The 24,402-nt window shown below is 37.6% G+C and overlaps 1 protein-coding gene across 22 annotated transcripts in view; it reads left to right on the forward strand.

Moving 5' to 3' along the window:
- The window catches only part of LOC117402468 (neurexin-1), a 389,183-nt gene that overhangs the window by 354,816 nt on the left and 9,965 nt on the right, over positions 1-24,402 (forward strand). For 12 of the 22 annotated variants that reach the window (XM_059024682.1, XM_059024680.1, XM_034003635.3 and 9 more), the window contains one exon: positions 13,620-13,707. In XM_059024682.1, coding sequence (XP_058880665.1) covers positions 13,620-13,707 — 88 coding nt within the window. Of the gene's footprint in view, positions 1-985; positions 1,113-13,619; positions 13,708-24,402 lie in introns of those variants that run through there. The other 10 variants (XM_059024684.1, XM_034003638.3, XM_059024689.1 and 7 more) reach the window with 3 other exon arrangements.

The following is a 24,402-nucleotide window of genomic DNA, read 5'->3' on the forward strand; positions in this document are numbered from 1 at the left end:
GTTCTTTGTTGGTGTACCTGTAAGACTAAAATACTTTTGTGGCAACACTCTCTCTGGAATTAATTAAATTAAACATAGTGGCAGTGATTAGCCCCTAATAAGATGCTTTCTAATTAATGTATAATTTGTGCTGTTGTCATTTCAAGACATGTATTATGTACTGACCTTTTATAAAAGGGTACTTGATTATTTTCCCGGTTATCCCCATATCCTATATATTATTCACAGTGTTTGCACTGTACTTGTGTGTGATCAATGAAAGCCACATACAAATTGGGTCCCATGTGGTTACCTAGATTTTCAGGATACGGCGGCTGTACCCTTCTGTGGCACATTTTGTTAGGAAAACGCTTAATAAATTCAGTTCATGTGAAAAATAAATGTCTTAATTACCGGTATCTCCTCCAAAGCCTTATTCCATTTCACTCTATATATAGACAAAAAAAAGCTGCATAAAAAAGAACAAACCTTTGATTTCAAATGTAAATATGGCTTTGTGTCATTGTTATGCACTGCAAAAAAATTATTAACTATATTAACATCCCCAGAATAGGAAACGAAACACACTATTTGAAAGGGAATCAACACATAGTTAGGAACATTAACATGCAATTACTTATAGTATAATGTGTTTGATTTCGAACTAATATGCCGTAATTGCCAAATTTAATGGTGTATGTACAATGCTTAAATCTGTGTTCTCCCCTTGGAAGCTACAGCTGAGGTTCTGGGACTGTCTGCCAACAGTTTGCCAGAGCTGCTTTTGATGGTGATGTACAGCACATCTCATATGCAGAACAAACTGCAGCATCCTTGCTCCGAGCTGCCTGACAGCCATTGGCTACTGAGTGACACGTGACAGATGGAGCCTGCCTGGAGTCTTCCCCTCGCCCATCTGTGTGCAGGGTACTGATAGGCTGGGCTGATGCGCAGGCAATTTATCATCCTGATCTCCCACTGATTCTAGGAGTTCTCCTGTCACCAGTATTGATTTCAGAGGATGGACTAAATTTCCTAGTATTTCCATTAAGAATTAAGAAAAAAAAAAAGCTTAAAGCACGCAGGGTAGCCAGGCAGACATGGATATGAGATGGCACTGTGCATCCTCCCAGGTAGCTGCTTTTATCACAGTCGCTGCAGAATGCAGACACTGCAGCATGCAAGGAGTTGAAGCTGCCATTAGTAAAAAAAAAAAAAAAAATAGAAATCTGCATTGCTTTCAAGATACAACTGCTATAAGACGGGGAAACTGGAATGCGCTGTGCAGATAATCTGCTAATGTATTGTTCTTTTTTTCTTCTTTTAAGTGAAAGGATGTTATCTCGCTGAACACTTTAGCATGATTGCTTGTCATCTGTACTGTGGTAAAGCTTAGTACTTTTCAAAGCATGTGGTTCCAAGTTTATTTGAGTTTAATAGATATATGTTGTTTTTTTTTTCTCTGGTTAACGGACCTGGCAGAATTTTCTACATTTATATACTCTAGACAGGTTTAAACTTTAAACATACAAGCATGAAAGTTAAGAGAGCATCTTGGTGTTGTGTTTATTAAGTCTTATGCATGCAGCTGTGCCTGAGCTAATTTGTAGGTTGTGTGCACATGTACATAAAGGAGATCCAGGCTGTGTTATTTGTTGTGTTAGTGGTGCCTGGCTGTTTTAGGTTTCAATTAATTTATGTAAACAGAATGTGAAGTGTGTGAATATACAAATACCTCCATTGTGATTTGAAAGAAAAAAAACAAACAAAGCCTTTGCCCTAGAGAGTTACAGATTTACCTAATTCCCAATAGACCCTCAGTACTGCACAGTGAGAAGAAAGATCAGACAGATTTGTGCAGTTCATTTAAATCAAATGCACAAGGGATTAGCAAAGTAATGTTTAAGTACTGGGATGTAAGACTTGGTGTAAACTTGACTTTGACTTTGTTTAATTTAAGCAGAGATGAACATACAAATATATACATATAGAACTAAAAGAACAAACAAAAAAACAGGTAAAAGGTATGCATAAAAATAGCACTGTAACATATCAGGGGACACACTAAATAATGTACTCTTTTTATGGACGAATCAGGCAAAACAGGATAAGAGAATTACCACAAGAGCCTTTCGAACGAAGCCTGCTGTTTTTGAGCAGCATTAGGTTTACTTGTCATGTTTGTTCAAAGGTTAGGCATGGAAGTGAATCTAACCTACATTCATCTTTTAGACACTGGCATTTATATTAGAATGACAGATACAATGCTATTACCTCTAGTGGGTAAGTCACAGAGTGATTGGTGAGGAACTTCACTTCAACGCATTGGGGAGATGTTAGTTTGCAAAAACATGGATCTTTTCCTAAATACTTCAAGTCCATATATATATATATATATATATATATATATATATATATATATATATATATATATACGTGTGTGTGTGTGTATAAAGTTATGTTTTGTTTATTACTTGCAATAAGATATTTTTTATTAAAAAAATAAATCAAAATTTGTATAGCTCTGCAGATTTAGAAATAGTTGCTTTATTTGTTATAACAGTACAAAATGTAATGTATGAACGTGCAAGAATGTTGACCTACTATACATAAAAGCAAAATAACATTTTCTGTAAACCGTAGCTACTGTCTCAAATTCAAATTATGTTAGCGCTACTTATTGATTAAAAAATGAAACGCAGCTATGCTTTATCTTAATTACTTTTGCCACCAAAAATGAACATGCCCTGATATGAAAACACAGTTAGTCTGTAGGAAAAGTGTGCATGTTTGTGTGCGTGTGCGTGTTTGTGTGCGTGCGTGTTTGTGTGCGTGCATGTGCGTGCATGTGTGCATGTGCTGTGTGTGCATGTGCGTGTTTGTGTGTGTGTGCATGCGTGCATGTGCGTGTGTGTTTGTGTGTGTGTGCGTGTGCGTGCGTCTGGGTGTGTTCTTTCAGCCTTCTTCTGAGTAGATACAGTAGGTTGTTTGTGAGATTCTCCTTGACTTGTGAACTCACTCTGTTACGCTATCTGCATATCATTAAAGGCTGTCTGCATTGGGTGGCGTTACCTTAATAAACGCAAGGAACATAAAAGCAAGAAATCCAAAGGGGAAAGTAATCTATAGAGAGTTAAAAACAAAGTATCTTGTATTGTTTAGCTTCATGTAAATGAATGAAGGCAAATGTTTCTGTTTAGTTGTTTAAGCAGCCAGTATAATGAAGCAATCCAGAAGAAGAATATGTGACGTCAGACATGTAAGACATATACATTAGAACTATCTATTAAAAAACTTTGAAGTCTGCAGTAGCAACTTGCTTTCAATAAGGATTTTATGCACATCATATAGCTGACACTGAAAACTTTGCTTTGAAGCCAACTAAATGTTAGATTTTTACACACTATTATTAATAATACAGAATCTATAGCACTCAAAACCCCATTTATCAGAATAGAATAAAAAAGGAAAATATTTTAAATTAACATTCTCTTATTATAATAAAGCCTTTAATATGAATTGGCATTGCTACTTATTTTAAATGTGAAGTGAACTAACCCATAGCTGGAAAAATTGGGTTTGCAAAAAATAAATATCTCAATCTGAAATATAAATTAGAGGCAGTATGATTCTCAAAATGCACTTCATGTCTATTTCAATGTTTAAAAAATATATGCACTGATCACTTCTGTATTTCTTGCTGTTTACAGAAATGTACACATCTGCTCGTATAGCTTGTGGTAGAAGCTCGTTTTCGATGATTGTTTTAATGAACTTCCCAAACATATATGTTGTAATAATTGCTTATATAATGGTAAAACATAAAAAAGTGTATTACTGTGTACTGGTTAATTAAGTACTGTAGAAGGCACACTTAATGGATGTTGCTATTTTAAGCACAGTGATGTTATACAAAGATAATTACCATCCAATGTTGGGGTGTACTGTATTGGGTTGTTTCCATTATGATTATAGTTTTTTAAACATCTAATAGCAGATCATTCTCTGGACTGATTTGCTACCTGATATAGTGGAAAATTATCAGAGCCAGCATTTCCTCTTTCTGTAGCTAGAATGATGCATCTTTGTCAAAGCTCATCTTATCAGCTTCTTGAGGTAGCAGAGAAGAAAAGGAATCCACAGGGGTTTGTGAAACACATGTGCAAACCTCAGCAGCATTGCATTAAAGAAAATGCACCGCTACCAGCATGCCAGCATGTATTTCCAGAGTCTTACCACGTTTAGAAGATTTTAATAAACACTTGAGCTTAGCTCTGCTTTCCTGGCACCTCCATTTGCTTCCACACCTACCAGCAGCAGTAAGCTCTCTGCATTCTATTAACGATTCTGTGAGAATCTGTGTCTTAATTAATTGTGTTGGTACGATATATTTAAACAGGAAACGCTGGTCTAAAGATCCAAGCATGCCATGATGTTTTTGAAAGCGTAGATTAAAGTGTCTCCAAGCAGGTGGCATCGTACTGGAAAGGAATTGACATTGTCTGAACTGTGGGATATTGTTTGATTCCCAGCTTGGGCTGTTTTTTGCTCATCCTAAAATTGTGAATGGGGCATATGTGCCCAACTGATCGGAAATGAAATCATAAACTGTAGATATAAATAAATTATATTAAAGAATGACCATTCTAGTGTGGTGCTGACCAATTAAATACAAAATTATACTTCTCTCACACTGCAGCAGCTGTGGTTTATCGTTGGATGGCCTCCTCTGGCGATTGAGGATACCCTAAGGCTATGATGATTTTCAGGCTGAAGAATTAACATTGACTTGGGTGGCAAGCAGTTCCCAGGGTCTGCACTATCACAGTGTCACAATGTTAACCAATGTACTGTATTATGATCTGCTTTGACATTCCTTTGAAGAAAGGGCTACTTCTGGTGAACTTTTTGGAGTTAAAATGTCTAACCTTTTGTTAGACAGGTACAAAAATGAGGGGACAGTTTAAGAAATCTGTTTATTAGTATTTTAGAATCCTTTTTTTGGCATGAGTGGTTAGATGGATCATTCATTAGGTTGAACCATGCTCATGGGTTAACTTGATAAAGCCTTCTTACTGTATATCTCTGCCTGCTATAGTTACGGTAGGCAGAATGTTGCATGGGCGAAAAACATAAAGAAGCAGGGGAAATTCATAGTGTTGTTTTTCTATAAGGCTTCGTGTGCACAAGAAGCACTGCAAGTGTAACAGTGGTTTTATATTTTATATTTATTTTTATTTTGCAGTTGTGTGTTGCTGAAAGTTGTTTCTCATTGATGGTATTAATTAGCACAGAGATATAGGGGGCTCCTTTCATTTGTCAGTGTGGAAAAACTACAGGGTTCATCAGTATTCAACTGGTAAAGCCCAATGGATTTTAGAGGATGGGAATTATCAGTACTATACAGGCACAACAAGAAGCACAGAGGCTGAAACTGTCGTTTTTTTCCATAACATATCAGCACTCAGGCACAAATGTAGCCTTAGGGAGAAAGACAATTTAGCAAACATGCGTGTGTTGAAAAGAGGGATATAGAACCTGGAATTGATTTGCAAGTTTATTTTATTGTGTTACCAATCCACCCCAATGCTTTTGAAAGCAACCCTTAAAAAAAAAAAAAAAAACAGCAGTACGCAGCAATTTGCTGTGCTTCTCTGATATTTTCATTCCGTGAATTGTTAAGAAGCATGATTATATATGGAAATATTTATAAAGCTAACTCGGAATATGATAAATAAAATTTGTAGGCAATTATTCACAATTGGCACCCTGTGGTCAAAGAGAGCTGGCTTGTTCTGGTAAATAATTAGGGTTCTTCTAATTTCTGTTATTCCTGAATGAAAAATGAATTACCAGCACATTCCGCAGTATAAGAAGTGCTGCAGAGTTATGAGGCCAATCATATATAACACTTCACTGTCGACATACAAAATAAACAGTCGCCAACTTGCTATACTCGTTAGGTGGTAATTAGCTTTATCTGTATCATGTTATCTAAAATATGAATGTAGACATCATTAGAAACATGGGGGTAAAGTTGCTTGTTTCTAGTATTCATATTTCTTTGTGTCTTGTTAGCCTATGTCTCGTGACAAGTTGCAAGAGATAAGCCTTCATTCAGCAGTATGCTACATTCCTTCATGATGCAATATCATTTACCTTCATTTTTAGCAACCCTTGTCTAGAAAAAGAGCAGTAGAAAAACACATTCAGCGAGTAAGCTTTGCTGGGTGAAACTGTAAGAAACTGGTCTTTTTAAAAAAAAAAATTTTTTTTTAAAGCAGGTTTCTGCTAGACCAAGTTAACCATACAAATAATATAAAACAAAATGTATTTTCTACCGAAGAGATGTAAATATTGTAACTGTACAAGAATGGATTGGGTCATAGAAAACTGTTTCCGTTTTTATTGGTTTTATTCCAGTCAGTGATACTTGGTAATGTGGGTTCTTTCCAGTTTAGCAAGACTTTAGACTTTTACTCTCTTCTTATAGAGGTGTCTATCTGAATGTTCTGGTCCGTAATTTAAGATCAGCCAAGGACAGTCTCCTGGTAATTAAACTGATTACAAAAGTTACAATTCCAGAATGTATAGTTCTCTAGTTTAATTCTGGGTTCTATCCAGGGTGCAGATACGGAAAACTCATTTTTTGCTGGTGATGGGCGTAGTTAGCCTCAAAGGTGGGGTGGTATTGTGTGATAAAACAATGTACATAGCCAAGTTAATTAGGGTTGATTGGATGATTGATTGATTTAATTAATATTGACGTGATCATGGTCTCATCTCTCACACAAATTTGTTCTTGGGTAGTTTGCATTGCTCACAGCACGAATAATGCAAATGTGACTCATAACCGCCTCCCGGCTTTGGGATGCAGATAGCTGCAATGAAACTGCAAAGTGCAGAGGGGATCTAGTCATGAACTGCCCCCACTCTCTCCCCGCTATGTGGTAAATAATCAAAAAGAACAATGAGCGGCTTGTAGGCTTACGGATTAATGCAAAGTGGGGGTGGTGGCGGGGTGGATGCATGTGGCAAATTAATTGAAAGCAGATGAATCACTTTTATTTAGTCAGAGGCAGTTTACACACATATGATATGACATACTACAGTTTTGCCCCCTCCCCCCAAAACAATCTATATGCAGTCTTTCTTTGTGTAAGAAATATTAGCTGCACTGCAGATGTTGTAGATGATAGTATTGTGTGCCCCGTAACAAGACCCGAAGCACTACTGTACTGTCAACACATCATTAACATTAACATAATAAAAAACTCAACACACAATATAAAGACAACATAAATCAGTTCTTGCAGATGTGCGTTGGCAAACAAGTGTTCACTTTATGTGTGGATGGGTGTTTATAGATAGTTAGATAGATAGATAGATAGAAATATATATATAGATAGAAATATATATATATATATATATATATATATATAGAGAGAGAGAGAGAGAGAGAGAGAGAGAGAGAGAGAGAGAGAGAGAGAGAGAGAGAGAGAGAGAGAGAGAGAGAGGTATGTGTTTGTGTACAGTATATAAAGTAGTACTTCTGGGTAAAAGGGGCTCACATTAGTTTAATGGATGACAGTTCATCTGTGCTGAATTGTAAAGGAATGCCAAGTTTTGTAGCTAATAAAGCATCAGTGAGAGGTTTTGTCATTTTGGTAAGCAAATGCAGAGCATAGTGGGATCCCCTGTGGTCTAATTTTATGTAGGACACTTTGTTCCGTAATGGATCATTCGCACAGCCAGAACTTAATGTTGCTGGTGAAGCAGGTTTCATAAAGCTATGTCATTAATAGACAGAGCACAAGATTAAGAACAGAACTCCATAGCTGCAGTACACGTTTACACGTTATCCACTTGTGCATTTTATTGTGAAATAGCTTTTTTGTTTTGTCACATTCCCTTGTGTGTAAACTAAGTTATGTCATTAGAAAACACAGGAAAAAATGGCTGCCTGTTGACAAGAGTGTTTGACCATTTGATTTTGACTTAGTTTTAATTACTGTACCACGTGCAAAGACCACACAAGCATTTTCAGAGAATCCTGAGATAATGATTTCAATGTCAAACAATGGAGTCATATCTTCTCCTGTATGGATTGTACTGCAAAAAATCAATTCTTATCCCTTGCTAAGTATGAAATCCACTGTCTGTCATTATGTCCTGCTTTGTTGTTTTTTTACAACAGTAAAGTAATTGCAGCTAACAAAATAGTTCCATAAGATGTCTCAGCTATGCACATCTATTAATTTTATAGGTCTTAAATCTGCAGTTTTGAAAGCACGTTATAGCAAATATGTATTTTCATTTAAAAACGTGATATTTGGTACTACTCTAGCTTATAGAAAACTCATTTTGGAAGCCATGTTTTTTGACTGTTTTGTACTTCCTGTGTCATTTCACATGGAGAGTGAAATTGTCACCACCCATTTATTGTCTTCTTTCCTGTCAATAACCAATCAGCTGCTACCCTTATTGACTGCCATGCTTTCAGCCAATAACATGCTTTTACCCAAAAGACACTGCTGAGGTGAAATGACCTAGGGAGTACAAGAATTAAAATCCAAGAATAAAGCACAGAAACTAGGCTTCCTTTAACCAAGTCGTACCAGGCATCATGTTTTAAAATGTAAATGCATGTGTTCTATGACGTGTTGCTTTTAAAACTCCACATCTGAGATGTATGTAGCTAATGAAAGTGTAAAATGGCTAAAATGTACGGAATTACAAAAAGTTTCTTGATTTTCACTTGCACCTCAAAAAACTTAAGATGAAGAAAAGCAAATAAAAAGATTGATGTCATATTGCAAATTTAAGAAATAGATGTCCCTTAATGACACAAGCTGTTTGATTGAAGTCTGTAAAATCATAAATGGTCGCGATGAAGTTAACCCAAGACACTACTTCAAATTTAACTCTGAAAGGAGAGCAAGAGGAGGGCATAAATGGAAGCTAAGTAAAAGTAAGTTTAGAACAGAAGGTAGGAAGCACATTTTTACATAGAGAGTTATAAATGCACGGAGTAGACTCCCAGATGAGGTAGTAGGATCTAAAACACTAGAAACATAAAACAAAATAACAAGATGATGTGCTTTTAAATTAGTTACCCCCAGTAGGGGAGACTGGTGTGCTACGGACAATCCTGAATGGGCCAAATGGCTTTTTCTTGTTCCCAAACTTTTCTTATGGTCTTATGTATAATTCAGATCTTCACTACACCTCCAGGATTGACAGGTAAGACGAAAAACAACATGCAATAAAAAAAAATAAAAAAAAAACACTAACGGCAGCTGGATTATAGTGATGAGCTACACAGTATAGAAACTAATTAATTGTAGATCCCTGCTTGACAGCTATGTGATTTGCAACTTTTCATCCACTTTGGGAATTCATTAAGGGAGAGTCAATTATTAAATTAATCCAAGGAGAAGATGTAAATTAACACAGAAACTTCTCTGGAATGTCCACTAATGCTGACTATAGTGTAGCACTACTTTGCAAGTGAATCTGTCAATCAGACGTTGTCAGTTGGCCTTGTGTCAAGGTTTGGAGGGGAAATCAGAGTGGACTCTACTGTGATGTATTCACTGCTTTGTTCTTACAAGTTTTTTCATAAAATGCCCATATTCATGTGCGTTAAAACATAAACATTTCCAACACAACCTCACCCCATTCTACTTTAAACAACATGGCCAAGCAGATTTCTGAACTAATTTAAATTTACTTTGTATTTAATTGTATGAATTTACATTGGTTTTCTTTGAATTTTAGTATTTCACATAGCCTTGGTACCTCGGTACCTTCAGTGCCCCAGAGCCTCGGTGCCTCGGTGCTTTGGTGCCCTTGGCGCTCAAACGCTCCCTGCATCGGTGCCTCCGAGCCTTGGTGCTTCGGCGCCCTCAATGCTTCAGAAACTCTGTGTCTCGGTATCTCGGTGCTTCAGCGCCTTCAAGAGGCAGTGTGGTCCAGTGGTTAAAGTCCAGGGCTTGTTACCAGAAGATCACCGGTTCAAATTATTTATTTATTTATTTATTTCTTAGCAGACACCCTTATCCAGGGCGACTTACAATTGTTACAAGATATCACATTATTTTTACATACAATTACCCATTTATACAGTTGGGTTTTTACTGGAGCAATCTAGGTAAAGTACCTTGCTCAAGGGTACAGCAGCAGTGTCCCCTACCTGGGATTGAACCCATGACCCTCTGGTCAAGAGTCCAGAGCCCTAACCACTACTCCACACTGGAAGGTAACACCTGAACAGCGCTGCTCTGTGTTCAGACCGGCGCAAGCTTCAACCCCCCCAGCCTTTTCCTGTGTTACCGGATTTTCTGGAGGGTACAATCTTTCTGGCAACGACCGGCATTGGCGCCGAGTGTCTCCAAACACGCAGCCGCGCCAGCCTCCTTTAAAAGTGCGGGGGTGCTGGGACTAGGCAGCCTCCAAGACAGACTCCACTCCAGCCTCAGCAGCCCCAGCAGGGGCCCTGAAGGCTTGTAGCCTCAGACCCACCCCTTCTCACAACACCAGCTGCAATACTGGCGCAATTGCACCTGAGACTCTTAGGTGCTCACCACCGTGCACACCGGTTATGTCATCTGCCTCATAGAACGTACCTCTCAAGAAGAGAGGTTCTACTCAAGATACTTTCTAGTGCTAAAAAAAGGATGGTGGCCTTCGCCCCATCCTAGACCTGAGACACCTCAACGGGGAGAGGATGTTCCAGATGGTCACACATTGCCACATCCTCCAGTCTGTCCGGCCGGGCGACTAGTTTACCACTCTGGACTTAAAGGATGTGTATTTTCTCCAAGTCACAGGAAGGAGCAGTCACGCATTCACGGGCTCGATGCAAAAGAGAAGGTGATCTCTGTGGAGTGACTACTTATTCCCTCAGTAGGCGGGACCGAGGACATCACTCCCCGGAGGGGCCTATCGGCAGCTCTGACATAAAATGCTCAGTAAATACCTGACCTGTGGCAGACATATCCCAAAAGTATAATTGTTGGTCGTCTTCTCTTTCAGGGAATCGTTTTTATGTATTGTCATACGATGTCCATCGGCATCCCACATCATTAATGTCACAGGGTAATGAAGTCAAACAATGTTTTAATTTCCATTTCTAGCTTGAGACACAACATTAAATGCCATATCTCTTCTCAGAACTCCTTAAACCCTTCACCCTAGAAATATACAGTAAAAAAAACTGTACTTTATAGATTGTCCATACTATATGTAGTTTTGACTTGGACTCTTACAGGCAGATTACGATGGGTTTTAGGGCTTAAACTATATAACAGGATGAGATATATTGCTGCCACATTTATAAAGCATAGAGACCATATCTTGTACTGTATGTTAATCCGATTTGCGGGATCATGTACAGTGTGATATTCCGTAGGATTGGTTAGACAAACTTGGATCTGGATCTATCTGGATCTATGGCAACTGTTTTGAATCATTATAAATCAGTTTTTTTATTTTATTGTGTACATTAAGCTATGGAAACATTTTACTTGGACAGACAACCATTCAGTATATTTAGAAAGACAGTGGATAGATAGGTGGAATGTGAAAATACAAGGCTGCTACTGGTATATATTAATCATGAAATATATGCCACTGCAAAGCTTATATGGAGACAAATCAGGTCACAATTTTGTTGTGTTTTGTATTTTGCAAGATGTTAATTTGCTTAAAAAACACTCCAGGCTCATTATGAAGTCCACTCTTGGTGAGGCCATTACTGTATACCTTGGATCTCTGGTAGATTTAATCCTATTAAAATGGGTTCATTACAGCATGTTCTTCTTCGTTCTGCAAGTAAAACGCAGACTCCTGGGGACTGTATTATAAAGTTGGTGGGTTTCATTTAACTTGGCTGTCAGGAAGCTGCTGTCGGCCAATTAAGCATGGCTGTGGAAGAAACCTTGTCTATTGTCTTATGAAGATTCTGCCTGATCGTCCCCCGCATCTGAATCAGAAGCACCTGGCATGCAAGGTGGACTCCTTGTAAAATGCTGAATTGCCCTTGTCTGATTTTGGCATTGGCCCGAGGGTAAATGTATTATAGCTACACAGTATAAAACCTTTTCACTGAACCATCTTAATAAAGATGATGCAGTAAACTCAAGGGGAAAAGCAAATCAAACCATTTGGACTGCTTGATGTGACACGTTGTCTTTGTTGTCTACAATTGGTTCAACCAACCTACCATTCAGATCAGCTTCATATTCTCTACATGCCATGTATGTTTCGTTCTATTGGCTAGAAAACTTCCAATATCCAGTCTCCAAAACTCTGAATGCTTTCTGATATGTCACACCCTGTTGGCTGCTGTCAACTCTCCAAGTAAAACTTTGTGTTTGAAGTTTGGCAGGTAGAATATTTTCAGGGAGAGTCGTGGCAACTGGATTTCTATAGTGCTGTATATCAGAACAATGTTATACAGCAGATTTTAATTTTTTTAATAACTATGCAGTTTACATAACACTGTAAAGTGCACCTAAAACAACACAGTGCTAGTAGGTCTAAAATAAATCATCCTTTTATGTCACAATACAGGGTGGAAAGAAATTGAGTGCCCTAAATTTAGATCTTAACAGAATAGTATGTGTGTGTGCCTGTTTGTGTCTCTGAATGCTGCTTTAACAGCTTTGATACTGGTATGGTCTCTGGGCCTTTGGAACAAACAACCGAAAAAATAAAACCTGAAAAAAACCATAAGCAATATATCCCTTAATGACACAAAATTGAAATGACCTTTCAAAATGCTCTTTTTGTTCTTTTTTGCATGAGATTGATTGTGGACCGGTCTGGTTACAGCTCTTTGTAGTTGGTTTATACAGCTGTTGGAATACCTGTATGGGGGGGGGGGGGGGGTCACAGAATAGAAGGCTATACTTCAGATTCATTATAGCTGCTGCTTTTTTCTCCCACTCAATATGTGTAGTCTTTTGTCATTTTTAACCTACGCTTTGTATATTGGATAGCAATAACAGGGTAAAGCCAGAGGCTTGTGTGTGAGTATGCAGGAGTCATTAATATAATCCTGGTGGGTGCATGCAACCTACTGGCTTGGGAAAGAATGTGCAGTGCAAAGAACAACAGGCGCTACAGGAACCTACAGTAGCTCACCCACCAATGACTCTCTGCCGCAGTTACACCAGTGGTTTAAAGAAACAAATACAAAGCAACCAGGTTTAGCCAACCTGCTTCTGACACAGAGGCGATATATGTTGCTTAAATAATAGATTGGTTCAGAGAAAGGCTGGATTAAAAAAAAGTACTCTGCTGGCAGAATTAGGAATGGAAAAAAGTGGACTTTGTTCATCAGTCAAGCACAGGACCTGAACAGCATATGCTGGTTGGCTTGGCAACCTGGTTAGCTGGTGAGTTCCAATGGCAGAAGAGTAGTACACAGCTTCATTCATTGTTTCCATTTAAATACAAGTTGGGTCCACAATTTGACCCCTTGACATCTTTATCCAAATGCATCTACTCATTATTTTATTTTGTTTGCATACTGGAGGATAAACAACTAGTTGGAGCTTACCAGTATGGCAACTAGAGTACATTATGACCGCACTGTGTTCTGCATTCTAATAATCCTGTGTTCTTTTTTACAGCCAACAGATGACCTGCTTGTGGCATCTGCTGAATGTCCCAGCGATGATGAGGACATTGATCCATGTGAGCCGAGCTCAGGTGGGTTAGGTTAGTCATCTCTTTTTACTACTTCTTTCTTGGTGTCAACGTGTTTGTGCTTTTAACATTGCAATCATTAGAAGGAGTTTTTTGTTTTAAGTCCCCCGTACAAAACACACCTGAGTGGTTTGCAACAAATAATCATGCCCACTTCTTACAAATACCTCAGGGGCTTCTGAAAGATAGTAAAGGGGATGATGTGCATCACTATTACTAATAGAGTATGCCCAACTCTGTCCATAAATCAGGGCGTAGTCAGATATGGGTTTAAGTACGGTGATGGAGAACCATCCTTGTGTGAAACACTGTGTGATTGATTCTTAAACAATTTTCTGTGAAATAGGGGGATGCGCAAGTGATTCATTACATTTATCTGACATCTTACGCTGATCTGGTATAATTTATTATGCTTAACGGGTAATCAATTTTTTTTTTTTTTTTTTTTTTTTAATGTTGATATATAGTGGAATGAAAATCCAGATGTATATCTAGAGAAAAATAGATGCATCTCCGAAATGGGTATATTAGGAACTATATGACTGTTTTTATTTTATTTAAAAGGCCCAGCCAACCATGCTATTTTCTTTGCATCAGTCGGGAATTATATCATGTGGTGTTGAATATGTAATGCAGTTATTCAATCTGAAAAACAATATAACACTAATTGGGTCCTCGAAACCATTAATGAAACATTTGAATCTCTTCTGAGTTTTGTGCATTTGCTACAGTGCACAGCAGGAATGCAGTGTAGAATAATTTTCATTAAGGATTTTGTTCAAGTATAGAATTTGTTTTTCTTAATCAATTATTAATGGCTTTTTATTATTATTATTTATTTTTATTTTGCAATAAAAACACACAACAGCTCTCATATTCTTTCTTGACAAATAAAGAGTTGCAATTATACAGCACTTTTGAATTGAGAATATGTTTCTTAATCAAAGTGGACTGGGTGTTGTTATACCTGCCTAGATTTTCCACTTTATTAAGTTATGTTAAAAGTTTGGGACACACAATACGAAAATAAATTTCATAAAAAAATGAAACAGGTATAAATGCAGAGCCTGTGAATGTAGAATCATTTTTTTATCTTACAAAACAAAATAAGTCATTATGCCTTATCATTACAGAACTCTGAAAAATTAGACTGCAGCCATTAACCTAGCTATGTATTTATCAATAATTTATATTTACCATTAAGATTATCTTTTTTTATATACTATTAGAAACTCGTTAGGTGTTCAATAATGTATATGTTAATTGCAGTTGGACATTCTTAATATGCAGCTCGAGAAGAATAAAAAGGGTTATTCAGCTTTAAGGAGTTCCAGATATGTGTGATCTTTAAAGGGGGGCACGGTGGGGTGTCAGTCCCACAAGGTTAGCTGTCAGGTCTTAATTACTAGTAACTCACCCTAGTGTTTTATTAATGAATAGAAATGGGCTCTTTTCCCAATCCCATTTCAGCCCCGCACTGCTGCAGATAATCTCCCAGATCTCCTGTTAGATCAGCCTGCAGTAAATTGAATACTTTGCTGTTCGACTTTACAGCCAGTCAGAGCTATGACTTTCCTTTCTACCATCAAGGGAAGGCAAACCTCTTGGGGAAAATCTAGATCTGGTTAAAAATAAACCAGAAAAGGAGTCAATCCTACATGAATCAGACCCATAAACCTTCTGATTCATTCACTTATTTGAAATAGTGAAGACGTTTGTTTGTTTTTCTAGTATTTTGTTTTGCTGCTTTTGCTGCAAAAAGGTGACTAAACGTGATCTCAGTGACCCTGTCATAGATTTTAGCTAGAACATCTTGCTTTCAAAGTCACACAAAAAAACCTCAATCCAAGGAAGTGGTTCCAATCTATTCGTCCAGCTATACTTCCACAGAACCTACATTATTTTCAATTCACCTGTGCTGTCCTAGAAAAAAGTTTTGCTAACATAGCTTCCGACGGAGAGTCAAATTAAAATGTTGTGATTGATGTCCACAACTACAGTTGAGATGTTTTTCATTCCATAGATAGTGTACATGTAAGATCATCTGAATAATCTGGCAATGGCATCCGGTTTTCCTTTTCTGTGGATTACATCTTATTATGGGCTGCCACCATAATGGAGACCAACACTATCTGTCACCCTGGGACTTTCCTCATAAACACATGGTTATGTTGCATGCCAAATCTCCCAAAAAGTACCTTCAGGCAATGCAGTGAGTGGTGTACGGTGTTTTGTTGAGATTGGTTTTCCACATCATCAGACTTACATTTGAGCCTAAATGTATTTTTTTGTACCCTGTGGTATATTTGAGAGGGGGTCAAAGAGCTGGGTGAGCAACTTCTTAATGATAAATCCAGCTTCTGTAGGCAAAGCTCCAGCATCCTATCCCCCACTGCTTGAACGTTCATGCTTTGGTTACTTCCATTCTTTTTTCATCTGACCGAATCAAAAAGTGACTATCTATGTCTTTTTAAGATTTCCAGCCACACATAGAGTGGAGCCAAATGAATAGGTACAAGTACTGCCGTTTTTGAGTGCAGAGTGAGTAATGCAAGAGTGGTTCAAATCCCACCTGCCGAAAGTTTCTGTTCTTGGTTGGGGACCCACAGGAAGTGCTGCTTAGCCTTTGCACTCCACAGGGTTGGGGCAGAAAATCAGAATCAAGCTCTAGCGACCACTGCTGGTCAGGCATCTGGTGAGTCTTGGCAGAGTCTTTCATGGTCCACTCTTCATCCAGTATTGTAGTCAAATACTGGCCTCTTTTTTCTGTTGTACATTTGGTTAAACTGCTGCTAGAAAGGAAAGAGCAGTTCTTCTATACACCTGTTCTTTAAAGTATTGAAGTAGAGTCACCACAGTTTGCCTTTTTATTAATGTTGCTGCAAATCGTTGTAAAGCCAGAGGTTTAAAGCTTTCTATGCTATACTCTTAGATCTATTCAGATTCATGCTGAATGGCATTATGTTTATATTAAGATGTAGCCAGTAACAGAACATTTTTGTGCATTTTTCCTGTACACTTAAAGTGATTTAAAACCTTGATTTTCAGCATGTCTTTGAACCAAAGGAGAAATATTACAGGCCTTTCTAATGTGACTCCTTTTTAGCAATCATTTCAGAAAAAGCAGTTGAACACAGTATGGCTCACGTAGCTGGAGGTAAACCGTTTATGGTTGCTGTTGCCACTGGATAAAATTGGCTTGACTGTTATCTTCTGCAGAGAAATAAAACAAAAGATAAACATAAAAAAGCTCTGATCCATGAAATACACATAATCATCCACTGAGAGACAGAAATAAAACACACCTCACATAAAACATAGCAATTATTAGGTGCAGGCGAGATTGATTTGAAAAGATGTCAACATTATTACTCCAGATGGCAACAGGCAAGTTAGTCACTGAGAAAAAAAAAATTCTTTAAGTCAAAACAACTAGAGGCTTCCACCCCTCAAATCCTTTTTTTTTTTTTTTTTTTTTTTTTGCGCCAATGAGTTAAATGTATGGATTGAGCAGTATTATTATCTTCAGCTCTTCACAGGGCCTTTCATTTAGAAGTGTTCTTTTCTCACAATTGTAAGGTTAATGTGCAGGCAGTAACCAGTGCTAGATTGTGCTCTCCCTATTAATCAAGCAGTGAGGCACAAAGTCAGTGCACTCGGAACATTGGAAACCGTATTTTATGTTGCATGCTTCAACAATGCATTGTAACACAGATGATTATTTTTGCTCGGTAATGATACACATACAGATTGAGCTGATAGAATAAAGCTGGAGCAAAGTTAGACCAGTTCTGTTTGTCTCGCTACTTTTGTATAGCTGTTGGCTGAAGGAAAACAAAAATAATAATTTCACTAAATACCCAGTGATTACACCCACCATTTAACATAACATTATATGAAATGGCTATGCATTTTGTAAAATGATGGATGAGGCTGTTTGCCAATGACATATACAGTAAATTACTTGTTAATAGAAGCACTGTTCTTGCAGATGATAGCCATTATGCTACTGTTAATGTTAGAAGTAGGATAGAATTGGGATTAATCAGTCAATTTTGGCCATGTATGTACTCAGCTTTACTTGCAGAGGCACATTATATAAACAGCTTAGGTATTTTTATCTAAACATTTAGTTTTTAATGTGTATTTCTCTTTTTTCAATTTTTTACAACTAAACTGCAATCTATTTTGTTTATTATGTGTATATTGTGGGTGGTGCTGCTCTTTGTACCTAAGTCCTTGAAAAACACAATAGGCCCTGCCATAACCAAGCTTGATTCTAGACTAAAAGCAACTACATCAGAAATGTCAAGTTTGGATTTGCTCACTATAATAGAGAATAAGCTCGACCCTATTTAATTTAAATAAAATACAAAAGAAAAAAAAAAGCACTGCTTGTGAAAGGCCCTTGAGTTTTAGTTTTCATTGCTATCGGTTGTATTCTTCTCAAGAACTGAATGGCCCAAGGCCATGCTGAGAAATCAGTTCAGAATAAAATACCTGCTAATAAGGCAATGCAGAAAGAGCACAACATCAGTGGTTTGACCTTCTGGGTACCTGCTTACATGGTTCATTCATAAACATTTTTGTTTCTGATGTTAGACATAGTCACATTTAGAGGAATATGTTGGTGTAAGCTGCTTGTCTCCATTTTTTATATCACACTCCTTATTAGGGGAATGTGTTTTGTTTGTTCTTTTAAACTCCAGAATAGAGTATTTAATGCTTAGAAGTGTTAAATAATGATATTAGCATTGCATGTTTATACATTTTTAGAGATTTAGCTAAATATATATTTTATAGGTGGCTTTAAAACCATGTAAAATAGCTGGAAATAAAATGTTCTAAGTATCTAATGCCCATACATAATATATACATAGTTACCAATTTAGTTGCCCACAGTTGATTTGATACAATGTGACATATTAAATAGCTACTGATTATAGCTTGACATTGATTACTTTATTATTTGTTTATTTAGCAGACGCCTTTATCCAAGGCGACTTACAGAGACTTGGGTGTGTGAACGATGCATCAGCTGCAGAGTCACTTACAATTACGTCTCACCCGAAAGACGGAGCACAAGGAGGTTAAGTGACTTGCTCAGGGTCACACAGTGAGTCAGTGGCTGAGGTGGGGAGCGCCTGGTTACAAGCCCTTTTCTTTAACCACTGGACCACACAGCCTCCTTTGTTCCATCTTACTTACCATAACCTGAAGGATTCCACATAATTGAAAAAGTCAGAATTTCAGAATTTCCTTTTGCACGCAACAGCATTTTCTGTCTGCCCTAAATATCTTACCCTTCTGAACTTGCCATTACCGTGTAGATTCAGGGTCCAGGAACCGTTTAAAAGGTTAATGCAAAAAACCAATTTGAATGCAGAATACAGAAGTACATAGTGGCATCTTGAAAACATGGAGGAAGAAATATATAGAAATAAATGAATAAGGGGCTGTTATATGTAAGGCAAGCTCTCCAAAATCCCAGTTATCTTGAACCAGAACAGCCAAGGATAACCTTAAAAAAAACTGGTCGCAACCACCCCTAATTAAGGAAGACAGTCAAGTGTCTCCTTGACAGAGAAAATAATGCATTGGTCTTATACATTTGCTGTCTCAGAAGAGTTTCTTGTCCCCCCTCTGTTCTTGGCACATTTTTTCACAGAATGTCTGAATTTATTTTTACACAACAAAGAGCTGTACAAATTACCCAATACTGTATCTGAATAGTTTTTTATTGTTTCATTCGAGATATGAACCTTCTGCTGGTCTTGAAGGGTTTTACATAAACTGTTGTCTGCAGTTTTATAACAGAGAGTCTGTCACCGTCTGACAGGCTTTTGATCTGTATATTCCTGGACCTCATAGTGGCACAGCGGCTTTGCAGCACTCTTAACATGCTGAGAGTCAATGGGTTTTGTTTCCAGCTGGCAGCCCCTGTGTAACACTCTGACATGATCTGTGAGACTCAGGAGGCTAACTTAGATTCTTTCACAAGGCTGTTTAATTTTAGGCGATTCTACCTTCTTCCGACCACCTAACTCATGACCCAGCTCTGTTTCTGCAATACAGCGGTAATCTTTCAATCTCTTACAGTATGAATAGACTTTTTGTGCATCTTCAAAGCTCTTTGAATACCAAGTGAATGACAGAATAAGTTCAGTGGCCTCTTTGGGATATCTGCCAGTGCATAAAGATAACTCTTTATTTTGAGTAACCATTGTTAGCCATGCGTTAAGCACGGCTTATCAGCTAACTACAGTTGTAAAACACATGCTTCAACATACATTTTAAATAAATTAATTTCAAAACTAGGTCATTTTGACCTGCAATTTTGTATTTGTATTAAATAAATTATAATTTACAATCTGGACCCCATAATAAATGACAGTGAAAGCACCTTATCCAGAGTGGGTTTAGTCATCGAAAAAAGGTCACTTTGCAGGTGCTGGAAGTGCCTGCAGTGCTTTATCATTAACAGAAAGACAGCATGCCTGCAATTAAAGTCATTTTAACTTTCACACAAATGGGCATCAATTCTCTTCAAAAATAAACATAATCTCTGTGTTCAAATTTAAGTGTCATAGAGCTATGGTCAAAAGTTTTGCATCACCTAGAATTTTAAGATTAAGAAATAATAAATAAAAAAAAAAAATACAGTACTGTGCAAAAGTTTTAGGCAGGTGTGAAAAAATGCTGTAAAGTAAGAATGCTTTCAAAAATAGACATGTTAATAGATTATATTTATCAATTAACTAAATGCAAAGTGAGTGAACAGAAGAAAAATCTAAATCAAATCCATATTTGGTGTGACCACCCTTTGCCTTCAAAACAGCATCAATTCTTCTAGGTACACTTGCACAGTCAGGGATTTTGTAGGCATATAGTCAGGTGTATGATTAAACAATTATACCAAACAGGTGCTAATGATCATCAATTCAATATGTAGGTTGAAACACAATCATTAACTGAAACAGAAACAGCTGTGTAGGAGGAATAAAACTGGGTGAGGAACAGCCAAACTCAGCTAACAAGATGAGGTTGCTGAAGACAGTTTACTGTCAAAAGTCATACACCATGGCAAGACACACAGCAACAGCAACAAGACACAAGGTATTTATACTGCATCAGCAAGGTCTCTCCCAGGCAGAAATTTCAAGGCAGACAGGGGTTTCCAGATGTGCTGTCCAAGCTCTTTTGAAGAAGCACAAAGAAACGGGCAACGTTGAGGACCGTAGACGCAGTGGTCGGCCAAGGAAACTTACTGCAGCAGATGAAAGACACATCATGCTTAGTTCCCTTCGCAATCGAAAGATGTCCAGCAGTGCCATCAGCTCAGAATTGGCAGAAAACAGTGGGACCCTGGTACACCCATCTACTGTCCGGAGAAGTCTGGTCAGAAGTGGCCTTCATGGAAGACTTGCGGCCAAAAAGCCATACCTCCGACGTGGAAACAAGGCCAAGCGACTCAACTATGCACGAAAACACAGAAACTAGGGTGCAGAAAAATGGCAGCAGGTGCTCTGGACTGATGAGTCAAAATTTGAAATATTTGGCTGTAGCAGAAGGCAGTTTGTTCACTGAAGGTTGGAGAGCGGTACACGAATGAGTGTCTGCAGGCAACAGTGAAGTATGGTGGAGGTTCCTTGCAAGTCTGGGGCTGCATTTCTGTAAATGGAGTTGGGGATTTGCTCAGAATTAATGGTCTCCTCAATGCTGAGAAGTACAGGCAGATACTTATCCATCATGCAATACCATCAGGGAGGCATCTGATTGGCCCCAAATTTATTCTGCAGCATGACAACGACCCCAAACATACAGCGAAAGTCATTAAGAACTATCTTCAGTGTAAAGAAGAACAAGGAGTCCTGGAAGTGATGGTATGGCCCCCACAGAACTCTGATCTCAACATCATCGAGTCTGTCTGGGATTACTTGAAGAGAGAGAAGCAACTGAGGCTGCCTAAATCCACAGAAGAACTGTGGTTAATTCTCCAAGATGTTTGGGCCAACCTACCTGTCGAGTTCCTTCAAAAACTGTGTGCAAGTGTACCTAGAAGAATTGATGCTGTTTTGAAGGCAAAGGGTGGTCATACCAAATATTGATTTGATGTAGATTTTTCTTCTGTTCACTCACTTTGCATTTTGTTTATTGATAAATATAAGCTATTAACATGTCTATTTTTGAAAGCATTCTTACTTGACAGCATTTTTTCACACCTGCCTAAAACTTTTGCACAGTACTGTATATGAACATAATTTAGAAAACTACAAAGCGGTATATAATTTAATATGTTAACATAACATTATTCAACAGGTGTCATTCAAATTTATGAAGCAACATTTCTTATTTCTATAGGGTAATGTACACACACATATATATATATATATATATATATATATATATATATATATATATATATATATATATATATATATATATATATATATATATATATTTACTACATTAAAATGGAATGTTTAACCCTCTTGTAAATTAGCCATTTTTGCTCTAGCCTGCTAGCTCAAGATTAGGACAATATTCCTCATTCATTGTTGCTTAAGTGTGCCATTACTTTAAAATGAGCAGCACTCACCTGCCCTTTCCATCTGGAGATGGATTGCAAAATAAATGAATCTCTTCCAAGAAGGTGAATGGAAAACTGTGTTTAAAAGGTCCATTTATTTAAATCCCTAAATGAAGCCAGAATCTTTATTTCTGCTTTTCACCTCGAGTGTAAATCAGATAGAAGAGGAGCTGGCTGTTGAAATCTTGTCATCCATTTCAAATCAATTGAACAAAGAAGGTTAGACATGCATAATCTGTGGATGATGCAGACAACAAATGTCTTGCTTTCTTACAAATACCACTCTGGAAATAAAATACACCTGAGCAAAATATAAATGCATTTTAATTCTTGGTCACACTTTCCATTCAGCTACAATGTACTTAATGTGTAAATCTTTTTGCACGATACAGACGTGCTCAAATTTGTTGGTACCCTTACAGCTCATTGAAATAATGCTTCATTCCTCCTGAAAAGTGATGAAATTAAAAGCTATTTTATCATGTATACTTGCATGCCTTTGGTATGTCATAGAATAAAGCAAAGAAGCTGTGAAAAGAGATGAATTATTGCTTATTCTACAAAGATATTTTAAAATGGCCTGGACACATTTGTTGGTACCCCTTAGAAAAGATAATAAATAATTGGATTATAGTGATATTTCAAACTAATTAGTTTATTTAATTAGTATCACACATGTCTCCAATCTTGTAATCAGTCATTCAGCCTATTTAAATGGAGAAAAGTAGTCACTGTGCTGTTTGGTATCATTGTGTGCACCACACTGAACATGGACCAGAGAAAGCAAAGGAGAGAGTTGTCTGAGGAGATCAGAAGGAAAATAATAGACAAGCATGGTAAAGATAAAGGCTACAAGACCATCTCCAAGCAGCTTGATGTTCCTGTGAAAACAGTTGCAAATATTATTAAGAAGTTTAAGGTCCATGGAACTGTAGCCAACCTCCCTGGGCGCGGCCGCAAGAGGAAAATCGACCCCAGATTGAACAGAAGGATAGTGCGAATGATAGAAAAAGAACCAAGGATAACTGCCAAAGAGATACAAGCTGAACTCCAAGGTGAAGGTACATCAGTTTCTGATCGCACCATCCGTCGCTTTTGGAGCGAAAGTATTATTTACAATATTATGTTGAATAAAAAATCAAAAGCAAAGTCTGATTTCTAATACATATGGAATAAACAATGGTGGATGCCAATTACTTTTGTCAGTTTCAAGTTATTTCAGAGAAAATTGTGCATTCTTTGTTTTTTGGGGAGGGGTACCAACAAATTTGAGCACGTCTGTATATGTAAGTATACAATTGTATCAGAAAAGAGGTTAGGAAAGGTTAAGGTTAGGACTAGGTTTAGAGTCAGGGTTAGGGTTAGGGTTTGGGATACGTTTAGGGTTTCAGTTAAGGTTAGGGTTATATTGTGCAAAAATAGTGATTGTCTAATTGAATTGATGACTTTAATAAGCCACATGTGCAATTCATTTAAAATAGTAATTGAAAAGGAGCCACAAATGGCTTTTTAGAAGTTGTATAGAATGCCTCATTAAGGCCTCCGGTGGGTGTACTAAAGCGCCTGTCACAATAGTCGCAGACCAGTTGCACACGAGTCAGAAGTCTTGGGTGAAATGTACTAAACAAGCGCAATGCTATTTGCAACTTTGTAGGGAATGCTTTGCGGAACCAGTTTCTGTTTACGGTTCAAGCATAGATGAATATGTAATTGCGGGCGTTCCTATATAAATTCACAAAAAGGGGTTGGAGATAGTGCGCATGATGGTTCACAGATATTATGAGATGTACGAAAGCTACAGACAACTGCGACTTACAATTGCATCAATTTGTTAACCTTTGAAAGCATGCTTTAAACGGTCGCAATTGTTGCTCGCATTTCACAGTCCGCTTTTTCTCATGCGTTGCCAGTTGTGCTCAATGCATTTTTGAGGTGAACAGCCAAATACCTATTTTTCCCTAAAAGCATGGTGTATATGCAAGCCTTGAAAACACATTTCTATGGCATTTCAGGTTTCCCCAACGTGTTGGGATCAATAGACTGCACACATGTGTCGCTAACCCCTCCAGCTATTTCTGAACATCTGTATAGTAATAGGAAACACACCTATTCTATTA

Source organism: Acipenser ruthenus, chromosome 5 (assembly GCF_902713425.1).
Source record: "Acipenser ruthenus chromosome 5, fAciRut3.2 maternal haplotype, whole genome shotgun sequence".
Taxonomy (NCBI): domain Eukaryota; kingdom Metazoa; phylum Chordata; class Actinopteri; order Acipenseriformes; family Acipenseridae; genus Acipenser; species Acipenser ruthenus.